Source organism: Meleagris gallopavo, chromosome 3 (assembly GCF_905368555.1).
Source record: "Meleagris gallopavo chromosome 3, MGAL_WU_HG_1.1, whole genome shotgun sequence".
Taxonomy (NCBI): domain Eukaryota; kingdom Metazoa; phylum Chordata; class Aves; order Galliformes; family Phasianidae; genus Meleagris; species Meleagris gallopavo.
The window spans coordinates 69,554,756-69,576,502 of NC_139406.1; the positions used below are offsets into that span (position 1 = coordinate 69,554,756).

The window sequence follows — 21,747 nt, forward strand, 5'->3', positions numbered from 1 at the left end:
GTAAATGCTCCAGACCTAGACATAGAAGTAAGAAACAACGGTTGTGTATTCAGTCACATGCTACAATACGTCAACACACGACCACAGCCTCAACACCTGGTTTCTTTCTCTTGTTACCTGACCTCTGTTCTCTACTGGGAGGAAAGAGGGCAGAAGAAAGCCACAGGCTCAGCCATACCCACGCATAAGGGAAGGTGAGCTGTCTCCTGTTTGGTGGGATGGCTGTGGAGCTGCCCCTCCCTAGTGGAAAGCTGGGAGTTTCTAACTTCAAATTAAATCGCTTTTAATGAAGGATGTTTGCAGGGCCAACAGGCCTTGCAAAACAGCTCCATCCATGAGCGAGCCTGACGATCACTTTCTGGAAATTCCCAAACTGCCTTTTTGAAATGCTGTGAAAAATCTTCTGACGGGACTGTCACGGAGGGGCCACGGAGCACCTGTCCTCGGAAAAAGAGCTGACACTCTCTCGAAGCCGAAAATGGACGGGCTTCTGAAATGAGCAAACGCAGCTGGGCTCAGGTCTTCGCATCGCGTTTGGGGCATGGCGGTCCCGACCCTCTCCATACAGAGCTCCATTGCCCCCGCACCGCGCTCCCGGCATCTCCTCCCCACTGACCGCGGCGGCTCCGCCTCGCCCTGCCCGGGAAGCCCCGCTGCACTCGGGGACGGGAAGTCGCTCCTCCCTGGAGCCGGCGGCTGGAGGAGGCGGGTCGAGGTGGGGGAGAGGCGGGAGAAGCGCGGTGGGAGCGGTCGGGTTGAGGCGCTCCGAGTGCGCCGCGCCCGGCACAGACACGGCGCGGCCGTCCACGGGAGAGCGGGGCAGCGCGGAGCCGGCCCCAGCCACAGCCCCTCCGCGCGGCGCAGTGCGAAGATGAGCGGCGGGGCTGGAGGCGATCTGGCGGGCGCCATCAGCAGCGCGCTGCCCGCCATCCCCTCCAGCAAGCTGCCGGACCTGCGCTTCATCAGCCGCGGCGCCTACGGCACCGTGTCCGCCGCCCGCCACGCCGACTGGAGGGTCCCGGTGGCCCTCAAGTGTCTGCAAGGGCCGCTGCTAGACAGGTAGCGGAGCGTGTACGGGGTGTGTGGGGGTCGCGGGGTCGGCACGTCTTTCCGTGGGGCGCTTCAGCCGGGGCGGGGGAGTGCCGAGCAGCTCCGCTGCTTCCTCCGTATCGGCTGTAGGGGAGGGCGGTGTGAGAGCTGCCAGCTCAGTTTCTGTCAGCGTCGGTGTTGTTAGGAGAGAGAGACAGCAAAAAAGGCTTCTCCAAGACAGAAGTGTGGCTGCTGATATCTTCTTTGTTTCACGGTGCTAAGAGGAGCTTTAGTAGTAGTTCTGTATTTTAATTTAAAGTAGTAGCTTTGTAAAGACCTCTGCATACAACTATTTTTCAATAGTTCTTCAACTTGTAGTAATTACAATTCCCATTTTCCTGGAGATGAGTGACAGTGTTTCCTGCAGGAGCTGTCACTCCATAGGAGAGTGCAGCAGGGAACACTTTTTCACTTGTATCTGCCCCCTTCAGCCTCTATGATTGTATTTTTTTCCCATATCAGTGCTAGTTTGCCTCTCCTTAGGGTGTTGCTTGTTTCCTGTGCAGGTGTCTTTCATCTTTACTGCCTTAGGTTTCTTTGGTCAAGTTTTAGGCAGTTAGGAGAAATAGTTTCACTCAAACGTCTGTGTGTTGTGAGTGTGCCCACACTCAGCAGCATGACGTGGGTGTGACTAAAAGCTTTTAAGCCGTTTCTCAGTTAATATACAAGTGTTTCGGTTTCCCCTGAAATATTGCGAATGAGCCCAGAAGACTTCTGGTCTTGTGACCCAGTTGCTATGAGGGGTTTGGTAGCTTAGAATGGCTGTGTACACAGGGCCTTATCTCTGACATCTTGCCAGAATCTCAGCTGTGTTCTTAAGCAGAATTATTATGTCCTCTGTTGTTAAATTTACTGATGTTTCTCTAATTTCAGTCATTACTTGCAGCAAGGCCAGCCAGGAACTGCTGTGGGCTGTGCTCCTGCGGGCGTTACACAGTGCCCTTGGTGAGGAGCAGGCGGGTGTAGTGAATTCCAGGCACAGGGATAAACCTCCAAGTGTTGCAACCTGCTTCCTGGTTACAGCAGAATCCCATGCAGATGTGCCTCATGATCTGGGGAAACCTCTGACTTTCTCAAACCTAGTTTGTGGTAGAAAGAGAGAGGAAGGGAGCAGAGCCTGTTGTCCCATGTTTTTCCGGAAGCGGGCCTTTTCACTTGGATCACTTCCTGGACTTTCTCATAATAGATGGTTTTTTTCCATCACATAAACAAGGATCAACAGTTGGCCTTAGTTTAACATACCTCTGTGTTACCTCTTTTTCTTTTTTTCTTTTTGGTCCAAGCATCCTCTCTGCAGGATGTTTGAGATACAGAGCATCCCCTTACCACTTTTAGAGATAGAAGCACGCTCATTTTTAAACACAACTTGAGCTTCTGATATCCATAAGCTGCAAGGTCTGAATTGGTAAAGGTGCATCAAATTCACACTTGTAAGTAGGTTTGACTGTAAGAAAGAACATTCAAGTCACCAAATTTAGATATCCAGGCATTGTGAGAGCAGTTTCTGTTTTCTGTGCCATCAAGTGTTTTTTTCCTGAGGGCGATTCAAGCAGGGGCACAGCTGAAGGAACAATTTAGATGAAAACATAACATGATTGGTCATTCAGAAACTGAAGGTGTGTCCCTTGAAGTATTATTTTAGCACACAGCAGAGTCATAGTGCTCTAAAACAGCTAGATGAGTGTAAGATAAGCATTAAGATAAATAGTGGGCCACAGTAAATGCTCAGCATTTGAAGGTGGGCAGTAAGACAAGTGTTAGAGTTGCACAGAGTGGGGAAGCTGGACTGTATCCTTGTTTGCTGGAAACATGGATGAAATGTGTTATGGAAACAGAAGTTTGTGTGCTGCAACAAAACTAGAGAAGCTGTCTGGTATTTGCACGTGCAGATTCTGTGTTGTCTTACAGCATTTTGTTACCAAAGAAGGCATGGTAGGAAACAAACACTGAAAGGTGGTGCTCCATATGGATGATTTTTGAAGAGAATATAGTGAATCTTAAATTTGCTTAGTTTCCTGTTACTGTAAGTAAGGTAATCTTACTTGTTGGTTTTCTTTTTAAGTGACAGAAACCACCTTCTAAAGGAAGCAGAGATATTACACAAAGCCAGGTTTAGTTACATTCTGCCAATTTTGGGAATTTGCAATGAGCCTGACTTTCTGGGGATTGTAACAGAATACATGGCAAATGGATCGCTGAACCAGCTTTTACACGGGGTAAGTGTTCTCATGGTCTTCAGTACAGCTTCTGGTTGTTTCAAATAGTGTGATTTCCATGCTTAAGGGAAGTACTACAGTAAGTGTATTATTAATATTACAAATTTAAGGACAATCACTCTTACCAATATTTTTTTTTTTTGCTCAAGTAGACCTGCTGTATCACAAAAAGGCAGGCAGGCTTAGTAGATGTTAATTTTATTGCACTTTTTCTTTTAATGCCATGATCCATATAACAAGCTAAAGGATGAGTTACTGTATAAAATCACTTTGTTCTCTAATTGGAAACTGAAATACTTAATTTGGATTTCAGAACTATTGGCAGTGTAAATATCATGAAAAAAATTTCTTGAATTTTGAACCTTTAAAAAAATACTGAAGAGAATTTATAGAAGTCAAATATTGTTAACATTAACAGATATGGGTATTTCAACCAAGTGTTACTGTCAACATTAAGTTGACCTATGCTGAGCTCTCAGCTGCTCCACTCCTTTGGTCCAAGCATTCACTGTTGCTGCTGTAAAGCTCCTGTAGCATGTCAACAGTGCTGCAGTCTCTTCTGTGCCCTTAATCAGTACGTGTCTATGCCTTAAAGATTTCAGCTACGTTTTTTTCATAAATGCATTAGTGTCAATGTAACTTTTAAGGTGTTAGTTTTCCTGCCTTTTTGTTTTTGTATTTATATTTCTGAAGGTAGTATTTTGTGCTTAATTTCACCACAGTTTCCCCCTCCTCTTAGTGTCAGCTGAAGAAATGATTCTTGCCTTTCTCTGTGCAGTATCTATAGGTTACAGGTTTCATATAGGGGTTAATCTGTAATTCATGTTTCCTTATGAGTAATTAGGAATAATGTGGTAAGTGTCCTGTTAACACATGATAAATAGCATTCATCAACTACTGAATGAATGCTGGGGAATGGAAATGTAACACCACATTGTTATGTTTATGTATTTGTTTTACCAGCCAACCAATATCAATGTGCAGTTAATGTAATGTAAGTTTTAAAAGATTACTACTTGTCCAGCTCACTTTCTTCTCACAGTAAAAGCATCTGTGCTATCTTCCATGTCAGAACAGAGGAATATATTCTGGTTTTGTGTTTTTATTTTGGCAGAGAGACGTGTATCCTGACATTGCCTGGTGCCTGAGATACCGCATTCTTTATGAAATTGCTTTGGGAGTGAACTATTTGCACAACATGAATCCTCCATTGTTGCACCATGACTTGAAAACCCAGAATATTTTATTGGATGATGAGTTTCATGTCAAGGTAGAGTTATTTAATACTTGTGTTCCTCAGCACCCAGAATGAGCCGAAGTGTTTAATTGCAGTAGAAGAAGAGTGAGGTCGTGGCTATGGAGAGGGGTTATTGTTGTATGCCAGATGTTTTACTTGTATCCTTGCAGACAGAACTTAGGTTTGTTGTTTTTTTTTTTTTTAAAACACTGTTTTGTTCAAGTGTGGATCTGATCCATCTAAAAAGACCAGAATTCCATAATATGAACTGCTTGAGGTATAGAAGTTCATATAAAGGTTGGTTTCAAACTTAAGGAGAGTAGATTTAGGTTTTAGGAAAAAGTCTGTTACGGTGGGAGTGGTGAGACACTAGAACAGGTTGCCCAGTGATGCCTCATCCCTGGAGACTTTCAAGGCCAGGCTGGACCAGACTGTGAGCAGCCCGATCTAGCTGTGCATGTCCTTGTTTATTGTAGAGAGCTGGGCTGGATGATCTTTAAAGGTCCTTTACAACATAGAGGGACTATACAGAAGTCCCTTTGTATAGTCATTACTCAATGGCAGTGATGCTTTCTGATGATAGCTTTCCCTGGTAGCTACATTTGGCTCTTTTTGAGGAAAAAATAGAAAGTTTTCCTGTCCAAGATGTTCAGACAACTTAGTTCTGAAGGTCAGAAAAATTCTAATGTTAACACTATGTGATGTTTATCATGCAACGTCAACATGTATATTCTATTAGAGCAGTATAAGAATGTGTAAAATTTAACTCTGAAAATTTTAACATGCTGAGATATGGCTCTTACGAAGCTCCTAGAGCAAGCAAGCATGTATGGAGAAGTAATACTAGTTCAAAACTTCAATTCTGTCTTTTTGAGTATCACTGCCATTATGCGAAAAAGAGATTGAGAGAACTTCTGGCAAAACAGTTATGTGCTTATATAATTGCAAGAGTGTCTTTTTTTAAAAGAACTGAAACTCTCTGTTTTTAAAATTGGTAGAATGTACTATTCAAAGTGAGAAATCCGAGATATCTTAATTCATACTTGAGTGGCTTCAGCGCTTACTGTGAGATTAATCTTTCTGTCTTTGAGCAAATATCAAAGATGCAGTGCCAATCTCTTCTTTCTCCATTGCAAAGAGGTTTTCCTTGGCAGCAGGGCAGCTTACACAGCTTTCCCTTCACTCACTCCCTCAGCAGCTCACACCTCCTCCCACTCAGCTGTGCCAGTATCACTGTCTCTCAAGTTTCTTGATAAACCTGACTAGGAACTGGCCCAAGTGATCCACAAAATCCACTTTTCTTAATCCCTAGCAACAGTGGTGCATTCTGGTGCTCTGTCTGACCACATATAAACAGTTGCTTTGCTTAGAGTTTGGGTGAAGCATGATTGGTCTAGTATTAAATGTGGAGGTTGGCAGCCCTGCCTGCAGAAGGGGAGTTGGAGTTTGATCATTGAGGTCCCTTCCAACCCAAGCTATTCTATGATTCTTTTCTATGATTCTCTAATTTAGGACAGCTGGCAGGAAACTTAATGAAGGTTATCACACATGCTAAACCAGAAAAGTACTGCATGTGTATAAAAGTAACATTATTCTTAGTCTGTTTCTGACTGTACCAGATGTACTGAATGAGCAAGATAACCTGACCAGCTACAGCAAGAAAGGCTTGATATGAGTGAGCCATAGAGGGAAAAGGATAACGTTTATGCTCTCCAGAAAGTTTGTTTCTGTTATCTTATGCTCACAGAGGCATCTTGAAAATTATTTTACTCTAATAGAAATGCTGAAAAAGCCCAGAGCTCATTGCTGGCACTTTCCTTTGAAGAGAGGTAGAGGGAGTTGTGTTTGTTTAGCTTGAAGAATAGAAGGTTCTAGGAAGACCTCATTGTGGCCTTCCCATACTTGAAGAGAGCTTACAAGCTGGTGGGCTACCTATCATAGAATCATAGAATCACAAGGTTGGAAATGACCTATAAGATCATCTAGTCCAGCCGTCATCTCATTACCACTGCTACCACAAGCTACTAAACCATATCTCGCAGCTCCTTGTCCAGACACCTCTTGAACACTTCCAGGGATGGTGACTCCACGACCTCTCTGGGCAGGCCATTCCAATGCCTGACCACTCTCATAGAAAAAGTTTTTCCTCGTGTCTAACCTAAACCTCTTCTGATACAACTTGCGGCCGTTTCCCCGGGTAATGTTCTACATGGTCTAATAGCAGTAGGACAAAGGGGAATGGCTTTAAACTAAATGCAGGTTGGATGTTAGGAAGAGATTCTTTAATCAGTGGTGAGGCACTGGAACGGGTTGCACAGAGAAGTTGTGGATACCCCATCCTTGAAGATGTTGAAGACCAGGTTGGATGGGGCCCTGGGCAGTCTGATCTAGTGGGTAGCAAGCCTACTTACAGCAGAGTGTCTGGAGTTAGGTGATCTTTAATGTTCTTTCCATCCTCAGCCATTCTATGATATATAGCTTTCTCACCTGCGTGCTGGACTGGGAGCTTGCTAGCACTCTTATTCTTCTATCCGTGGTGCTTTCCACCCATAACCTGGTCATACATCTTGCTCCTGATTTGTGGATGTCTGGGAATGTAAACTAAGCCAGTTAATTCTTGATGTAGTAGGGTGACTTCTCTAGGAAGGGACAAGGAGAAAGAAGGCTCTGGAGGCACAGTAAAAAAATATTCAGTGACTTTCTGCAGCACAGAATTTCAGGATACCAAATTTGTTAATTTTAGATTAATAATTCTTAGTTTTGAGAATGAGGTGGGCTTCCCTAAATTTTTTTCTGTAAGTGCAATTGTCCCTGGATATCTGCAGGCTAAGTTAGATGTGGCTATTATTATCTTAACTTTTACACAATCAGTGTAAAACACAAACACAAAGCTTTTTACACAATCAGTGATCTAGAAACACATAGTGACTTTGTTGCTTGTTTTCCATGAAAGAAAATGGTGAAAATGATTGTTTACATGGTTGGATAGTGATAGGACAAGGGGGAATGGTTTTAAACTGACGCAGGGGAGGTTTAGGTTGGATATTAGGAGGAAGTTTTTTACTCAGAGGACGGTGACGCACTGGAACAGGTTGCCCAAGGAGGTTGTGGATGCCCCATCCCTGGAGGCATTCAAGGCCAGGCTGGATGTGGCTCTGGGCAGCCTGTCTGATGGTTGGCGGCCCTGCACATAGCAGGGGGTTGAAACCAGATGATCATTGTGGTCCTTTTCAACCCAGGCCATTCTATGATTCTGTGATTTGGGACAGACTTCCACAACAGATTCCCCAGCCACAGAGTGTATGAATCTTTCTTAAAAGAACAACAGGATAGGGCAGTGCTGTAGGAATGGCATGAGTCATGAACTGGGAATGTTTTCTGAAGTGAAGCTGGTGTTTCCTGTCTCTAAAGCAACCGCATACTTTGTGTCAGGTTAAGGATTACAAACAACCGGTTCTTTCAGGTGTATTTCAGGAATTTGTAACAAGGTTAACAGATAAATATGGTTTTCGGAACAACTGCTCTGTCCTTTCCAGATTGCAGATTTTGGCATGTCAAAATGGCGTGTCATATCCATGTCACAGTCACGCAGTGAAACTTCCTTACCAGAAGGAGGGACCATCGTCTACATGCCCCCTGAAGATTACAATCCCAGTCAGAAAACTCGGGCAAGTGTGAAACATGATATCTACAGGTAACCTATACTGACCTCAAAGGGACTGTGCAATCTGAATTCACATCTGACTTGCTAAAATTAGATTTTGACATGTTTTCAGTAACGTTATAAGATTCTAAGCAAAATGAATAGGGAAAGAAGAATCAATTGGTAGCTGGAATTGTAGGTTATGCATTTCTCAAGGAAACACTGTGACAACTGTGATGCTTCGGTAATTAAGCTGGAACTGTCAAAAGAGACCAAGGAGACTAGTTCCTATGAGTGAGAGTGTATGCATGCAGTGTAGGGAGGAAAGAAACTGTTCACTAGCTCAATTTGCACACCTTTGTAATTTGTATACATCTATTAAAATAATTCGCAGAATGTATTGGGAAGAAAGAAATCTTTTTTGAGGAGTTAAGAAAATAAAGAGTAATGGACTTAGAGCAGTTTTAGAGATCTCCTGTCTGTGTCTCCAAATAGAGAGCCATCTCCTGAAGGAATAATTCACTTTAAGAAAGTTCAGGTAGATTTGCTTCAGTCAGCTCTGAGTCATAGCTGAAAGTAGGAGAGTTGTGGCTACCTGTAGAACTAAATAGAAGAATGGCTCTTAGGATTTTAGAGTTATGATCAGCTAATTTGAAGAAGCTTGGAGAGCTCAAAGGTTATTTGAGCAATTGTGGAAAAGGAGGCTGAGGGGGAGACCTTACTTTTCTCTTCAAATGCCCAAAAGGTGGTATCAGCGAGAGCAGGGCTGGTCTCTTCTCACTGGTGACAGGACGAGGGTAAATGGCCTCAAGTTGCAACAGGTTGGATATCAGGAAAAACTTCTTTACAGAAAGGGTTGTTAAGCACTGGAGTAGGCTCCCCGGGGAGGCGGTTGAGTCACCATCTCTGAATGTGTTTAAAAACCATTTGGATGTGCTCAGGGACATGATTTAGCAGAGGGTTGTTAGGGTAGCATGGTTAGGTTGTGGTTGGACTTGATGATCTTGAAGGTCTTTTCCAACCTGAGCAATTCTGTGATTCTATATTGTTTCAATAAGTGCTGGTAAATTTAAAATAATGTCTTCTATACTTTTTACACTTTAAACAGTTTTGCGATTATTATATGGGAAGTGATGTCAAGGAAACACCCATTTGAAGGTAAGACCAGGTTTTCTTGTAATTTATTTTTCTAGCTTTAGGTGTCAGTTGTGCCTGTCACCTGGATACCTGGGAATTTCATTTAGGGATTGCTTCATAAAAATCCTATTTGTAAGCCTGTTTAAGAAGTAATTGAGTTACTTCTCAGATTAGACTCTTTTTCAAATTACGATGTTGGTAAGAAAAAATGTATTTTGAATTCTTTTCTTTTAAAGTAAGAAACAGCCTTATTTTGATGAAATGTAAATATTACGACTGCAGTCTTAATTATTCTTCCTGTAGTAAGCTATTTATTTTGCATATATTTCTAATGAAAGCATGATGTCTATTTTGACAGAAGTTATAAACCCCTTGCAGATAATGTATAGTGTGTCACAAGGACAGCGACTAGACTTAAGTGAAACAAGCTTATCAATGGACATTCCACATCGAGCTCTTGTCATAAGATTGATAGAAAGTGGATGGGCACAAAACCCAGATGAAAGACCATCATTCTTAAGTAAGTTTTAAAAAATGAATACAGTTCTTAAAGTTGCCAGATTTTTGTCTCATCTCATACATATAGAGTAAGGGTGTAATCACAAAATGGAAATGGTAAAAATGTAAAAAAAATATGTCTCTGCTCAGTCAAAATGTGTGTGATTCTTGTCTGATTCCATCATATCTATAAACTAATTTTTATGAATGGAGCTACATGTGCCATAAAATCAAGTTGTTAGTTGGAGTTAGAATATTTTATTTATTTACTTATTTTCAGAAGAGGGAGGAGAATAAGTGAAATACATAGAGTGAGTACTGTGGGTTTTGTAAGAGCTGGCAAAGCAGCAAATCATTGCACATCAGATGAGCTACTGTAACTTCACTTTATTTTTGCCTGTTTGCATGGATGAATCTTTTTCACTGGAACTTTGATTGTTGAGGCCACACAAGTAGCTTTTAATCTTTTCTTAGTATGGTTTCTTGTATTTGAGAACAAATGTAGATACCTTCAGCCTTTTTCCAATGGATTATGTAATTTAAACCCTAAGATTGAAGAGTGAGCCTGCAGAGATTAACATGGTATCTTGTAAACTAGAAAAGTTCTGTTTTGAAATCAAACCTGGGTTTGTCATGCTTGATCAGTGTACTTGGTGTATGCTGAGACTGGATATACTCCCCATACCAGTTTCTCCCTAACATGAAAAGCTGCTTAATATTTTTGTGACTTCTAGCTCTTGTGTGCAACAGCAATTCTGTAAAAATGTAGGCTGAAAGTCATCACCAGGTTTTTAGTTTTGAAACTTGCTCTTGTTAGGGTTGGTGTAGTCACCTCTAGAATCCTAGACTGTCTAGGTTGAAAAAGAAGTTCAAGATCATCCAATCCAACTGTCAGTCTGACCTATTCCCATCGCTAATCATGTCTCTGTGCCATATGTAAAATCTCCCTGTTATAGAAGGAGTATTTCATCCATCCTCTTTATCAACTACTATTATAATATCTTATTTTTTCTTTTATCCTAATCCTTTTATCCTCAATACAAACAATATATTTCATTATTTGAATGCTCACATTTCAGTCTTTTAGCTTTCGCAATATTTTACCCTGAGAACTGGTCTTCAAACTCAGTCAGATACATCTAAGAGCTTTCAAAAAACTTTTCTTTCATGCAGAATGTTATGTTTTAATTTGATCCAATGCTTTAAAATGGCTTATTAGCCTTGAAACTGATCTTCTTGATTCTTGCTTCTCTGCTGCCATTATGGCTTCTGTTCTTCTACTACCTCTTAACTGTTAATTAAAATTCAGAATCTGGACGTAAAAAATAAAGTTGTCTTAGAGTTCAACAGTATTTGATAGAAATAGAAAGCTGGGAATTCTGGATCTGTTGAACAGTCATCTGCTAAGCTTTTAAGTTTTTTTTTGAAATAAACTCATGAGTTGTATATTGCTCCTTAAAAACTTGTCTCTCTCATAACTTCACCTTGAAGTGAATGCAGTGACTCTTACTTGAAATACTTTAATTTTACAAATAGGACAGTGATCCTAACACCTCATTTGAAGATTTGCTGAACAGAAGTTTGTTATTTTTAAAACCTTTATAAAATCTGAGTTTATTAGAAAATTGCTAATCAGACAGCTGAGAAATAAGTGTCTGTAACTTCTTTTTGGACCAGTTTTGCAGAAAAAAAATGGAGACACAACCAAACAGATTTATCATCTTTATGTTCAAAATTTGCAGTCCAAAGTGAACTACGTGTCCTCTTTTGAAGCATTTTTAACTTTGCGTTAAAAATATTTTTTGAAATGTTCATTTATTTTTGGTATGAGTCTGATTTATATGGTTTTAAATCATGGGCTGTTCAATTTTTTTTTCACTGCATAAATAAATTATATATTTTTTAAAAATAAAAAAACATAGACGTCACAGTACTTCCTTAAGTATTTTTGCTTTTGTTTGTCAGTTACCCAAAATAAAATAGCAGCCCAAGTCTGTGGTCACACAGAAGGAGTAATTACCTGGGATAGACATACAGAATGAACTGTTTGGCTCTGTGCAGTACATGAATTAATTTGGTCTTTGAAGAAAACATGCATTGCTTTCCCTTTACTATCGTAACAAGAATGAGGAAGTTAGAAATCTTTTTCAAAATTAAGGGAAGTGAAGTTCACTGATTGTGAAACTTTGCAATCACCACAGCACAGGGAAAAAGAAAATAACATCCAGCTTCTCCCCTCCTCTACACCCTCCCCCTTCCTTTTCAGATACACTTAAAATAGAAATGTTTTGTTAACCTGTCTGTTCCCCTTATAAAGAAGGACCAAAGACTACTTATTCCCCTGTTTCTGCATGGGTTGTAATTCTGTTGATTCTGCAGCCTTTTAGCATGTACCTGGAATTTGATTAAAATCAATAAAAACAGTCCTAGTAATTCACGGTGAAAAATGGAGTCTCAGATTCTGTCTGAGCTGATGCAAGGGAATGAGAATCCCACTACTGAATGTATGTCTTGAAAGTGCCAGTTAAACAGGAGCTAATCTGGGAGAACTACAGTGAAACAGTAAAACTACAGTAAAAACAATAAAAATACATTAATAAGGATGCAGTGTCACAGGTTCCTAGTACAGTAAATGGATTTTGCTGAATCAGTGGAGCTCATAGAAAGTGCAGTAGAAGTTGTTATATGTTGTTATCCTTTTCTGAGGTTTGAGCACAACTTCAAGGAGACATTTGTATGATATCCACCTCAAAATTTGAAATATTTTGTTTTGCAAATCTTTTAGCGTTGGGAAACAAGGGAGCATCACACAGACTGTCTCTTGTTTATTAAACTGGCATGTGGCTTCCTATGCAAGCAGATGACGTTAGCTTCTGCCTCTTGCAGATAGTATCACTTGACTTATCCATATCCAATGAATTCTGTGCTTTAACAATCACCATCTCCCTGGTGACAGATCTCCGTAGCAGCTCTTCCAGATATTGCAGTGGGGTCTTGATTGTTTATTTTCCTCTAATAATTCTTTGCACTTCTGCTGGAGTGGGAGTAAAGCTACCCATCCTGAGGTCTTGTATTTTTAGATCCCATTTAGCAGACAAAACTTGTTGAGTCTGCCCTGAAGTACAGCAAGTCCGTTAATCTGTCCATTCCAGGAATGCAAGACTTGGAGTCTGGCACAGTCCTACATTTCTTTCAACCAGGCTGCTGAGGAAGCCAGATCAGAACAGGATTTCTTTTGGTGATGTGAGATTGTTGTAACGGGTGAAAGTAATACACTTCTGTTCAGTAACATAAGTAGTTTCGTATGATAAATAGATATATTTGCAAAACTAATTCATTTATTATAAGAAAGTAGCTTTAGCAATATGAAAACTTAATTTCCATATTGCGTCATTTAGCAAATCATCTTTTTTTTGTTTAGAATGTTTAATAGACCTTGAACCAGTCCTGAGAACATTTGATGAAATAGCTATCCTGGAAGCAGTAATTTTGTTAAAGAGATCAAAGGTAAGTTGCTTTTATTGCAGTTATGAGTAAGTAAAATAAATTGGCATCTTTGCTTTTCTTTGCTAAGATAAATGTAATATTTGACATTCCTCTAGTCTTGTATCAGGCTTAAACAAAGCAAAAATTTAATATAATGCCAAATGTCTCTTTCAGTCACAGTATGAATCTCAGTGTATCCACAGGAGTGGAAAAAAAGCAGTTGTGGAGAAAACATCTCTAAATATACCACTGAATCCCCAAGAGGTAAATTTTGCATCTTCCCTTGTATATCAGCATCATTAAGATCTTTAGAACTTGAAAAGGGGATTGTCTTCGTAAGATGGGATGGTTCTGCAATTTAGTTTCCTGTGCAGTAAAGAAAGGTCTAACATTCACTGGTTGAGATGGAATGCAGCATGTACATAGTCATATCAGGCTGATTAAGCAGAGAAAAGGTCATGTTCAGTACATCTTCTAAGCGTGAGAAAGCAATCCCCTTGAGGAATCCAGCACAGTGTCTGCAGGTCAGATTGAAACTGACTCCCTTACGCTCCCTTATGCCTCTGTGTTGCTTGTATATATAGGATCATATAGATTTATTTTTAAATTTTAGTTCTTAATGCTGCTTCTTTTGATTCTTAACAGTGGTTAAACTCATATACAAAATTACTGTCAGCTTTAAATAACATTTTTTTTGAGCACAGCTTCAAGGATACATTTGTATAATGTTCACCTCAAAAAATATCTCAATTGTGTTGTCAAATGTCTATTTAGAGCATATGTAAAAGAAAGTGATGGGAAAATGCTCTGCAAATCATTGCAACTTTTTATTTATTTAGTACGCATTTATTTAATAGATGTATTAATATTAATTGGAAAACTTTCAGGAAACATCTGCTTCCATACACTGTGATGCACTTCCTCTTCGGAGTATCTCTCCAGATATATCACGACTCAAAACTCCTCCCCAGTGTAATATCCTCTCATCAGGTAATACTCATGACTTCGTATAAATATAATTTGACACTGCAGCTGCCATTGTGCCATTGCATTTGCATAGTACAATCATAGAATGATGGAATAGCTTGGGTTGAAAAGGGTCACAATGATCATCAAGTTTCAACCCCCTGCTATGTGCAGGGTCACCAACTACCAGACCAGGCTGCCCAGAGCCACATCCAGCCTGGCCTTGAATGCTTCCAGGGATGGGGCATCCACAACCTCCTTGGGCAACCTGTTACAGTGCGTCATCATCCTCTGTGTGAAAAACTTCCTCCTAATATCCAACCTAAACCTCCCCTCTCTTAGTTTAAAACCATTCCTCCTTGTCCTATAGATAACTGGATATGTTTGTGTCAGAAAAGAGATTTGTTTTATTACTGTCAACTTAGTACTCTGAAAAACTAATGCATTTTAGCCTATATTTTCTGTTTCTGTCACTTGAGGAATTCTCATAACATTGGTTTTCCTACTGAAAGATCATGAGTGCAACAGGACTCTTTTCTTGTCTTACTATCTTGAGTTCAGTTAAGCATTTGTGAAATACTTCTAAAAATAAAAAGGCTAAAAATCTTGAGGTGCTTTTACAGCTGAGTAAACGGAAAGTTTCTAATCCTGGCCAACCTGTAGATCATTTCTCATTCAACAAATAAAAATGTTTCAACAAATGGACATTGGCTTGCAAAAGTATCTGTACGTATCTTTTGTAGTTATCACCTCTTATGAATAAAAACTGGCAAAATTCAGTCAAAATTTAATTTTGAAGTTTTACTGTCATCAGAAGGCATAAAAGTGTAATAGCAGTGCATTGTGAAATTAAAACTTCATTTAAATGTTGAAAAAATGTAAATCTATGTTTCAAAAGAGTCCTTTGGCTTTGCAGTGAATGCTGGTGAGAAAGCAGAAAAGACAATTGACTTTATTGCTATAAATCAGAGCATCAAAAAGTCTGCTGGTATGCTGCAAAACTGGAGATATTCTACCAAGTCCTGTGTCCTTTAGTGCTACATTGCCAAATCTCTCAAATACCTTTAGGGACAGGGACTTTCCTACTTCCCTGGGCAGTCTATTCTGATGCTTTACCATAACAGTAACCATCAGCCATTTTTGCTGCTGGTTTGTGTTAAAAATTGCCATATCTGCCTGTGGAGATCATTTGAATTGGATGTGGTGGTGCAGTTAAACTGGTTGATCAGTCAGTGGTCCTTTTTAGAGTCACTGCTTAGACTTATTGTATGTGCATAAAGATACTGTAAAGCCTGCAAAACCTTCTACAAAACCTTCCTGTCGATTTTTTTAACAGCAATTAGAAACAATGAAATTACTACAGTGGCAACATGTCCTGAGAGGGAAGGCTGAGGATGTTTGCACTGTCCAGTCATGAGAAGAGGAGGCTGAGTTGACCTCGTTGTTCTCTGCAGCTCCCTGAGGAGGGGAAGCACAGAGACAGGTGTCAGGTGGCCTGTGCTCCCTGGTCCCTGATCAATCACAAGACATATGAAAACAGTACAGAGATATGCCAAAGGAAGTTCAAACTGGGCATGAAGAAACATCTTTACCGTGAGGGTGATCAAACAGTGCAGCAGGCTTCCAAGAGATGCAGTTGATGCCCATTCCTGTCAGTGTTCAAGAGGCATTTGGACAATATCTCCAATAATAGCCTTTAACTTTTGTTAACTCTGAAGAGGTCAAGCAGTTGAACTAGATCTTTTAATTCCCCTTCCATGCAACAATTCCATATTATAGAATTGTATTATTCCTTTAAGTCATACATCTGTATAAACAAATACTTTATTGCCGCTTTAAGACTTGTTTCTGTGCTGCTAGGTTCTTCAAAGGAAAATATTTTTCCATATAGTTCTTAGTCAGAATTTGGAGACTTATCTGTACATCAGTTATGCTTAGCATAACTATGTGTCTAAATGTGCCTCCTGGGCTGTCAAGTTAGTTCTTTAACAATTGCAGGCATTCATTTCATTAAAGCAAATTTATAAAACAATCAAGTACAAAGTATATGTTATTACTTCGCCAATATCTTCATCAGGTAGTTTTACAATGGAAAGTAAGAGTCTTTTCGTTTCTAAAATTAGATACAGTTGTTTCAAGTGAAAATCTGTTCGCAGGTAGCTACTGGCAAGAAATGAGTTTGGCAAGGCATTAAGTCAGAAGTAAATGACTGTAGATTTTGTTTGTTTTTTTTCTTCTGGTAATACTTTAGGAGACTTTGCAGAAACTTGTCCTTCAGAGTTAGGAAGTCTTCCAACTTACAGCCTTTATGTTTTTTAGCCAGCTTATATGCACTTGTTCTTGATTGTTGCTTTAGGCTTAAGTAGCTCTCTTCCCTTTTTCCCATGGCTCATAGAGAGAGTAACCCCTTAATACCCTTTGTTTTTCTAGATAAACTGAATGAACTCTGTTGACAAAGTGTTCATTATAAAATAAACTTCTTTTTATCATGGTATTCTGCTAGTCCTTGCTGTGCTTCTTTTATCTTATGATACTGAGCTAAGTCTAGCAGAACTCTGTATCTCATATTAAAAAAAAAAAAAAAAAAAAAAGTTTAACAATTGATTTCTGTATGAAATAAGAACCGTACTTAATATATATTAGAATATTTTTTCTTTTCTTTGTAATGCTTTGTTACAGGATAAACTACTAGTTCTTATTCCTCATCTCAAAAACACTAAGCCTCATATGAAGTCTAGATCTGGTATTTATGCTACCAAATTTCCACTTCTGAGATTTCTGTGTTAACTGTATTTGTGTTTGCCTAGAGATCTATAATAATCTGTCCCAGCAGAGCTTTTTAAAATCCTTTTCTAAAGCTCATACCAATTTTCTCCTTATCCTCTCTCATTCATGCAGGAGATGGTATCTGCTGCATCACAGTACATAGCTCTGCTCCACTTACTTTTTCTGCCTTTCATGAAATAAAATACTAGTTACTGTGATTTCTAGTCAATTTGGAATTGTGAGTTCTAGTTCATTTAAATAATCATCATACATTTTCATTTATATTTTCCTATTACTGCTCTTAGTCCTTACAGCCATGTGCTTCCACAGTTCAGCACTGTGCTTACACTTTCAGAATTCCCCATTAGTCAGGCAGCTGTAAATCCTGAGTTGTTTGTGGAGCTATATCTCATTGCATCTCTAGATGCTGTCATGGTTTGGCTTAGTGTCCGTGACAGGGGGGTAAAGGGACCCATGGAAGGCCCCAGGAAGAGAAAAGGTAGGGAGATGGACCTGGATGAAGGAAAACAGCAGCAACAAGCTAAGGAAAAAAACTTAATTTACTAAATATAGCAGTGAAATGTAATATAATACAATATGATTGGAATAGAAGCTAGTAAATAAAATGAGGTGACAGTTTCCAAAACCGAAGTCCTTACTCTAATGCTGTAGGTGAAATGGTCAAGGAGCAAAGAGGGAAGTCATGTGACTCTCAATCAGTTTTATTTTTCCCTCGGAATAGAGAACAGAAACAGAAAAATAAACTCTTCTGGGAGTTGTAGTTCATTCTTCTCTTCTGAGACCAAGAGACCGGACATACTAACAACCCACAGAACTGCAGCATTAACTCTCTAACTCCCAGTGTACAGCGTGATATGGAATATCAATGAGAAATCATCAAAGCATGTCAGACGCTCATCTGAATTTTTATATCTGTATTCCTTGTTCTTAGTTAAAATCTCCAGAGCTCCTTGTCAAGTGGCACTTTGAAAATCTTTAATGAGAACTGTATGGAGAGTTAGGTATATGCCCTGTAATTTGTTTCTTATCAGTTATTTTTCATTTCTTCTCTTGCCCTTCTGCATCTTTTTTTTCTGCTATTAGGCTTGCTACCTAATAAATATCCTCCTTTAACGTTCCTCGAAAAGTTAACATAGAGCTTTCTTGAAAGCATGTGCTGCTTCAGAAAACTACCAAAAGCTTCTATTTGTGTCTTACTGAATGTCATCACTGATCTTTGTATTTCTTTCCTCCACTTGAATCTTTTTTGGTAGTGTAACTAAGGTTAAAGAAAAGATTAAAAATTCATCAAAATAAACTAACTTTCATACTGACTCGCAACTACATCTCCAAACACTTCAAATAATTATTTTGTTCTTCTAGTCTGCAATCAAACTTCTATCCAGCAGAGCTCCAACAGTTCACATCTCCTGGATTTATTGTGTCAGTGTTCTTTCAAAATAAGACAAGACCCTCAAAACCACAATCAACCCCTGGTTAAAGACAAGGGAGAAAAATGTGCCCAGAACATGAGTGGAATGAATACTGTGCTGTATTTGAAGTGAATTTAGGGTGTTAATGATTTGTTTTATGAACTTGTTCAAATTATTAACTGTATTTTATGAACATAATGAACATAGGTGTATTACAGCTCTTTTTTCTTTTTCTTTAAGATGGAAATTCTTGTGGTCTACACTCTCTCAGCTGTCAGAGTGTGGATGAAAATCTCTCTGTAACTCAAAGCGCCAAACCTTTTGTGCATCCATACAGTTACCTTCCCTCATCTGAGAAGAATATTTCAGTTGCCTCAAATTCTTCATCGTGTGTGCTGCAGACATCACCAATTTCCTCAGGTATTGCAAATACTGATTTAATTCCAAGTCCCACATATTGAACAAGTGTGTGTATGAAAGAGGAAGTGGAACTGTCTTTGTCTTTAACATGAAAAGAAAACATGCCATAAATTATTTCTGTAGTTCTTCAGCCATCTATACAGTATCTTGAATTTACTGTGGTGGAGGACTCGTGGGAATATGAGGTTTGCAACTCTCCTCTGTTTAAATCCTCAGTTTAAAGAATATATGCAGAAAACTACTGAAACATTTTCACTAGACTTAAATAAAAATCCTAGTGGGAAGTGAAGTTAGCACTTCTGTCTTTTCTTACCACGCTGGGTCATACACTAGAATAGGTTGACTATGAAGTCTGTAGAAGGTCCATTATTGGAGGTGCTTAAAATTCATCCAGAAAAGGCCTTGAGCCTCCTGACTTATCTTTGAAGTTGGCTCAGCTTTGAGTAGGATGTGAGATGAGATGACCTCCTGAAATTGCCTTCCAATTTAAACAGTACTGTGATTCAGATGAAAAAAATATTCTAACCAACAATTTGACAATTATCAGAACATTTTAAGTATGAAATACAACACAATACTCAAGTGACTATCTGACCAAAAAGAACTTTTAAACAGCTCTGTCTCGAATCATTCTTTGTTTTATGGCACTGCTTATCATCAGATGGTTATAATATTAATTGATCTTATTTTTTTATCTTTTTTTTTTTTAATTCTTCCTGATCTCAGATTTTGTTTTGGAAACCATACAACAGAATGTAGCTCATCAATGGATCCAAAGTAAGAGAGAAGAAATTATTGATCAGATGACTGAAGCATGTTTGAATCAGTCACTGGATGCTCTTCTATCAAGATTTTTACTCATGAAAGAAGACTATGAACTTATAAGCACCAAACCTACAAGGACATCAAAAGTCCGACAACTACTTGATACCTCAGATAACCAAGGAGAGGAATTTGCCAGAATTATAATACAGAAGTTGAAAGATAACAAACAGCTAGGACTTCAACCCTATCCAGACATTGTATTTAATTCTCTAAGACTGCATCTTTAAATGTATTTGTTTCTTTTTGAAGCCATGTGAATATTTCTTAATACACAACTCTTTGTTTCTACATAGTAATTTTATATCTGTACTGCTTTGTCTTTACTACAAATTGGTAGAATCTCAAACAAAGACACTAGGTTCCTCAAAATTGCATTTGGTGAGTTACCAGTTGGAGTTTAGTTGGAAAGCCAAAAACTTGACCCTGGCGGACTGATTTTATACAAGTATTTTGTTTATTTGTGACAAAGAAATATCATTAAATTATACCTGTTTTACATATTTTCTGTTTATACATATCCTTCCAGATCACTGGATAGAGACAACTTGATATTGGTTGTTTTCCCTCCATCTGGTTTTTCCTCTAGAGGAGAGGAAAAGCTGCATGCTCTATTTTTAGTCTTGTATGTTGTGTTTATAAATAAATTTCCTTCTTCCAGCCATACTGAGTATTCCTCTCAATATACCTGAGAGGAACAGAAGGTATTTTTACAGGATTTTTATTGTGTTTTGTTTTTTTTCCCATTTTGTTGCCAGGGCGAGCATGTCAGACCACTGCCTAAGAAGAATGTGAGTCCAAAGAGCAGCCTCGGGGCAAGGAAGACCTTGTACTGATCATCACCATTTTGCTAAGAAATGGTACATTAGAATGGGTGGAGCTCTGGTCTCTTATTATTTGGTTACATCTGCTTAAATTCCTCTTGAAAACAGACTTGCAGAGATTTGAGATTTGCATACAGTTTGTAGAAGGGAACCCTCAGTTGATTGTGCTCTTATGTTCACAGTTTTGCATAAGTATTTCTCATGCTGCTGAATCAAACTTCAGTTTTAGTATTTACATGATGGGCAGTAGTTTGAATCTGTGCAAAGCTCAAACATGCACTGTGCTGCAAAGTTGGAAGTAACATGCATGAGCCTCTCCTGTGTGGCAGCAGAAGCAATGTGCTCAGCTCTTGGGAAGAAAATGCAGTGTTCTGACCTGCCTTAGCCTTCTCTGGACAATATCTCTGCCATCCCTTTGTTGTCTCAGGGATGGTACTAACATGTTGAGGCACAAATGAGGCCACCTAAAAGAAAAGGTATGTGTTGGTTTTTGTTGTTTTTAATTATTCTTAAAAGTCGTTTCAGAAAGATTAATGACTTTACCTGGGCAGATTTAAACTCAGTAAAAAAATCACTACTGATTTTAATTTGCCAGAACACATCACAGGCAAATTATTTTTACAGGAACTAACAATTAATTTCATTTTTAGTCGATACTATTTAAAATATGGGAAACTCAAATTTCTGGTGCAAGAATTACACTGTTTTATTAAAAGGAGTGGGTAAAAGATAAGTCCTAAATGACAGTTGTTTGGAAACCAGTGAATGTGTGAGATCATTTCAATATGATTCAAGCTTCAGTGCTGGCAGCATAACTAGTTGCCCTCATCTTACGTTTTTTTCAGTATTTGTCTTGTTTTGCGAAGTGATCACAAGAATACAGTGTATAATTTATTGGATGGAAAAGAAGTTTTTCCAGTTTTTTTTTTGTAATAAGCTAACGGCATAAACTGGGAGTTTACATTTTATCCTGCTTCCCTCCGGAGGCTTTACAATTCTAGCTTAGATAACTGAGAAACAGGACAATGGTGCAATGAATGGGTGTTATTTGTGGAGCAGACCTGATCGTGTCTAGCAGGGACAAACTCTGGGCTACCACGCCTACCAGTGTGAGTATATTGCCAGACCTCTGTTTCATTGCATGTCCCATTCTCAGCGCTGTTTGCTCATTACTACTAGAGCCTGAAGGAAGATTTATGTAATGCAGGGT

At 39.1% G+C, this 21,747-nt stretch overlaps 1 protein-coding gene across 4 annotated transcripts; it reads left to right on the top strand.

Annotated features, from left to right (window-relative positions):
• Positions 1 to 695: 695 nt before the first annotated feature.
• On the top strand, positions 696 to 20,216 carry RIPK2 (receptor interacting serine/threonine kinase 2). 4 transcript variants are annotated; one of them, XM_010709117.4, is made up of 11 exons: positions 696 to 1,059; positions 3,152 to 3,305; positions 4,420 to 4,575; positions 8,079 to 8,236; positions 9,294 to 9,343; positions 9,681 to 9,842; positions 13,242 to 13,327; positions 13,481 to 13,570; positions 14,194 to 14,296; positions 18,712 to 18,891; positions 19,618 to 20,216. In XM_010709117.4, exons 1-11 carry the CDS (start codon positions 872 to 874, stop codon positions 19,941 to 19,943), a joined length of 1,653 nt encoding a protein of 550 aa, XP_010707419.3. In that variant the 5' UTR covers positions 696 to 871; the 3' UTR covers positions 19,944 to 20,216. The 4 variants fall into 4 exon arrangements, with proteins under 4 accessions (XP_010707419.3, XP_085077502.1, XP_085077503.1 ...); XM_085221376.1 differs by lacking the exon at positions 696 to 1,059 and adding an exon at positions 2,698 to 3,042; XM_085221377.1 differs by lacking the exon at positions 696 to 1,059 and adding an exon at positions 2,698 to 3,021.
• The last annotated feature ends 1,531 nt before the right edge of the window (positions 20,217 to 21,747 follow it).